Below are 4341 nucleotides of genomic sequence, written 5' to 3' on the forward strand. Positions count from 1 at the left end.
GTAGAGCAGCAAGATCCCATTTTAAGACCTGGAGAAACTGGGTTGGACCTCACCAAGAATTCCCCTCATCTCCCCAGACTGTGCCCAGATCTGTAAATAGGAAGCCATGGGCAGCTGACTCAAGATGCCTGGGGCGTGGCTTATGAACAAAGGGGACCCTAAGGGTTTCAGAGAGGTCGCGGCGTCTGATCAGGGCGCAGAGAAAGCATCCGCAGGAAGCCTGGGTCACAGTCCGAGCATGGGAGCCACGTAGGCCCGCCGCGTCTCAGAGCTTGGTGGCCAAACCCCCAAGGGTCCTGGGTGGCATGAAGGAGAGCCCCAGGCCTGGGCTGCAGTCTCCCACAGGGAGGCTGGGAGGCAGAATACCCGGCCTTGGGAGTGGACCGTCACCTCCATCACGGAAGCAGCTCATGCCTGTAGCTGGGCAGACGGCACCTGCCCTGTTGTAACAATGAACTTATGAGCTGCGACCACATGCCTCACTCGCAGCGACCCTACAGGTTGGATACGTTTACAACCTTTGTTTTCACAGATAAAGAAACAGGTTCAGAGAGCTTAAGCCACTCGCCTAAACCGACACAGCCCACAGGCAGTTCGTCGTGATTTACACCAGACCCAGACCCATGCAGAGTCAGAGCCCGGGCCCGTACCTACTGTGCTTGTCACTGAATGTGTGCGAGCTGATGGAATCCCTGTCCCTCTAGGGCCTCAGTTTCCCAGTCTGTAACTTGAAGGAGAGAAAGTAGTATGAAAAGTCTGGCGTTCCACAGAGTGTCCCCAGCAGGTGGCCAGGAGGCTACGGCTGGCAGGTGTCCCCGGTGAGGGGAAAGGGGTCTGACAGGGCTACTTCCCTCAGTGGCCAGCGGCTCCGAGGCCGAGCACCGTCTGTTTGAGCGGCTGTTTGAAGATTACAATGAGATCATCCGGCCTGTGGCCAACGTGTCTGACCCCGTCATCATCCAGTTTGAGGTGTCCATGTCTCAGCTAGTGAAGGTGGTGAGTGTCGGGGCCACAAGCCGTGGCCATGGGGTATGGGGCTTCCAGAAGACGCTTTCCCAGAGCCAGCCTTGTTTTTGTACTTCACACATCTACTTTAATCTACCCTTCCAGGATGAAGTAAACCAGATCATGGAGACCAACCTGTGGCTCAAGCAAGTAAGTGCCCAGGCCCTAGGCACAGCCGCCCCCTGGTGGTGACTGCTTTATTTGCTGTCTGTGAACCAAGATGGGCCGAAGCCCCAGCTTCACTCCTGTGACCCAGACGGGGGTCCTGACTGGCTGGTCTGTCTCTTTCTGGGCTTGGGGTCTCAAGGTTCCTCCCAGAGGGACTGCAGGGCCCAGCCCCTCGAGCCACACTTAACAGACTGCAGCTTGGAGGGGAAGCCTTCTCTCACGTCACACACTAAAACGGGACACACCCGGGCCCAGACCCCAACTCTAGGGTGGTGCCTGAGACCACCTCCTTCCCCGCCGCTTCCAAAATCTCACGCCTCAACCAGAAGCTCGTGCTCTTATCATTGCCGGTGGGGTGGGGGCAGGGGTTCTGGATTTTCCTGTTCGGATTAAAGGCAAAAAAATCATCCGGCACACGTCCTCCCCAGGGAGGCTCTGCCCAGTGCCGGACAAATCACTCACTGGCCTAACAGTGAACCTTCCATGGGCCCAGCCAACTGAGCGCCAGCACAGCCCCCTCCCCAGGAGGCTGGCAGGCCAGCAGGGCGCAGTGCCCACGTGCTGCTCTATGGCACACGGTCCCTCAGGGGCTCTGGACTCAGGTCTCCCAGCCTCTGCACCCAAACACTTCTGGGGCCACGATGGGATCGCAGCTCCTTCCCTAGAACCCTTTAGAGGCAAGCCCTGTCCAACCTGGACGTAGAAGAGGGTTCTGCTCTGTTATTGGGGCTTGGTGGGGAATGTGTCTGAAAAAGCTCCCGGAGAACCATTTCAAGGGACGTAAACAGCACGCGCTTAAGGCACTCGAAGTGACCGGAATAAGCACTAGTGGTCCTCAAGTGTTTGTGCTGCCCTGCCACGATGGCAGTGGCTCTGGGAGAGCCGGGAGGCGGCCTGCACACGGCCCAGTGCCGTCTCCCCCACTGGCACCCACCCAAGAAATTGGGCCTGTGTGCTCTGCAGCGGGAGGCTGTTCCGTGGCGCACGGCAGGGGTGGGGAGCTCACCCACGCTGGTCCTTTGCTGTCTCCCCCCAGATCTGGAACGACTACAAGCTGAAGTGGAACCCCTCCGACTACGACGGGGCGGAGTTTATGCGTGTCCCTGCCCAGAAGATCTGGAAGCCAGACATTGTGCTGTACAACAAGTAAGGGCGGCACCCCCCACCCCCCAGGCTGTCAGCTGGCATCAGGACCCTCGGCCCGCTGTGCTCACAGCCTGGCCTCCCTCGGACCTTTCCTGACAGGTATTAATAGAGCACCTACAGTTTACCAGGTGCTGGAGCTATAGCAAAGCAGATCTCCCTCTGCCTCCAGGAGTCCTGGGTGACAACATCCAAACGTGCAGTTACAGACCAGAGCGGGGCGGGGAAGGGAAATCCATGGCTGGCATCTGCCACCAAGACCGTCCCAAGGCTGACCTTCCCTGTGAGTGGGCTGCGGCTGGCCCTCCGGGGTCAGCCCTCAGGAAGGCTTTGTCCTCTTGGTCACCTGGTGTGTCAGGCACCCTGGCCGTCCCTCTCTCCCCTGGCACACCTTCCCATCTACTTCCGGAAGCCTCAAAGGCTCCTCCTCTGCCAGTCTGAACTTCCTCAGCCCAACAAAGCTGACAATCTGCACACTCGATCTCTGTTATTAGGCAAACGTAAATGTTACCTGATATTTTATAGTATGTGCTAGTTCGTTCTAGGGTATTAAAAAAACATTTTCACTTGTTTCAACCATTAAGCATTTTTCAGCACAACACTTCATATAGAATTATTCTAATCTGATTTTAATGCATAAAAGCGTTCTCCGTTTAGGTTTTTATGCCAGATGATTACAAACTAATATTTTTACTATTAGTATTGGGACTGGAGAAGCCATGTTTTTGGCTGAATCCCACTCTCTGACCACTGGCTAAAAGAAGGGAGATCTTTAACCACTCTAGAATGCTCCGTGTTTATTTACCGCTTTCCCAAGAAAATCGATTCTTTTACGTGACTTGCATTTGTCATTTGGTCCTTAAAGAGCCGGGACATGAGAGAGGCTGAGCTGGTCTGCAGAGCGTGAGCCTCCCTACATCTCCTTTCCAGAGGCTGTTAGGCATCTGGGCAGAATGCAAAGAATTTCTGCTAAGCTAGAATTAGGGAAATGGCTGAAATTTTTAATCTTATTATTTACATATTAGAGCGGTTTCCTTGCTGGAAATCGTGGGCGAATAGCTGGAGTGCTTTAGGATGCACGCCTGTGCCAACATGAGAGACAGCGTGCAGTGCTTCGAATTGGATTGGGGAGAAGCAAGAATCATTAGGAATTTCCTTAGAATCTGAGGCTGAAAAGAACATTTAGAGAAAATCTCCACATCTCTCTCCGAGTTAGAACCTCAGTTTCTCAGGATTGGTCCTCTATTGAGGGTTTCTCTTTATTTTGACACTAGAAACACCCTTCACCTTTTTATGCCAAAGTTTCTTCTGCGATCTTTTGTTTCCTGAATCCAGTTCGCTCTCTAGCAGAATCATCAGAAAGTACTCACAATATACCCTAAGTTCTCACAAGTTCATAACTCGCCGAAGCCTTTTTAGATAATACTTTTACATCACTTACCTGGATATAAAATCCTGGGCTCATTTTCCTTCCATGAAAATCTTTAAAATACTGATGTGTGTCCTCGTCTGAAGTGTTGCTGGAAAAATCTGATGCCAGTCTAATTTTCTTGTTCTTGTAAAATCAGGCGAGTTTGGGGAAAGAAAGGGGACACTATTAGTAAGTGTGGCAGGACCACAGACGTAAACCAGTGTGTTGTTCTTTCTGCTTGAGTGACCAGGAGCCCCTTTTCCTTGGTCTTTAAAGTCTAGTCATTTTACTCGACACCACTTAGATAAGCCCTCTTTTATTATGATCATTATTATTTTTTATTATAGTTTTTAAGATGTATTCTGTTCTATTGCTCTGATTATCTGTCCAGGAACTCCATTTTTACATATAGAGAGACCTCTATCGTCTCTATATCATTTTCTCTCAAATTCTTTTTCTTTGTCTCTGATTTAAAAGCGGCTTTACTACTTTACTTCCATTCCTAAGCTTTCCCTGGTGTCTGCTTGTTCTTGTTTTTCTACTTTAGTCTTTTTTCCTCACAGGATTTTTCTTTTTCTCCAGGTCTCTCCGAAGTCTGTCAGTTCTTTATACAT

The 4341-nt window shown here is 51.5% G+C and overlaps 1 protein-coding gene across 2 annotated transcripts in view; it reads left to right on the forward strand.

Annotated features, from left to right (window-relative positions):
- CHRNA3 (cholinergic receptor nicotinic alpha 3 subunit) overlaps window positions 1–4341 on the forward strand; it is a 15774-nt gene that overhangs the window by 733 nt on the left and 10700 nt on the right. For both annotated transcript variants that reach the window (XM_011382785.2, XM_011382784.2), the window contains exons 2-4: window positions 843–996; window positions 1111–1155; window positions 2210–2319. In XM_011382785.2, coding sequence (XP_011381087.1) covers window positions 843–996; window positions 1111–1155; window positions 2210–2319 — 309 coding nt within the window. The remainder of the gene's footprint in view (window positions 1–842; window positions 997–1110; window positions 1156–2209; window positions 2320–4341) is intronic.

The sequence above is a fragment of the Pteropus vampyrus genome, unplaced genomic scaffold, assembly GCF_000151845.1.
Source record: "Pteropus vampyrus isolate Shadow unplaced genomic scaffold, Pvam_2.0 Scaffold489, whole genome shotgun sequence".
Classification (NCBI taxonomy): domain Eukaryota; kingdom Metazoa; phylum Chordata; class Mammalia; order Chiroptera; family Pteropodidae; genus Pteropus; species Pteropus vampyrus.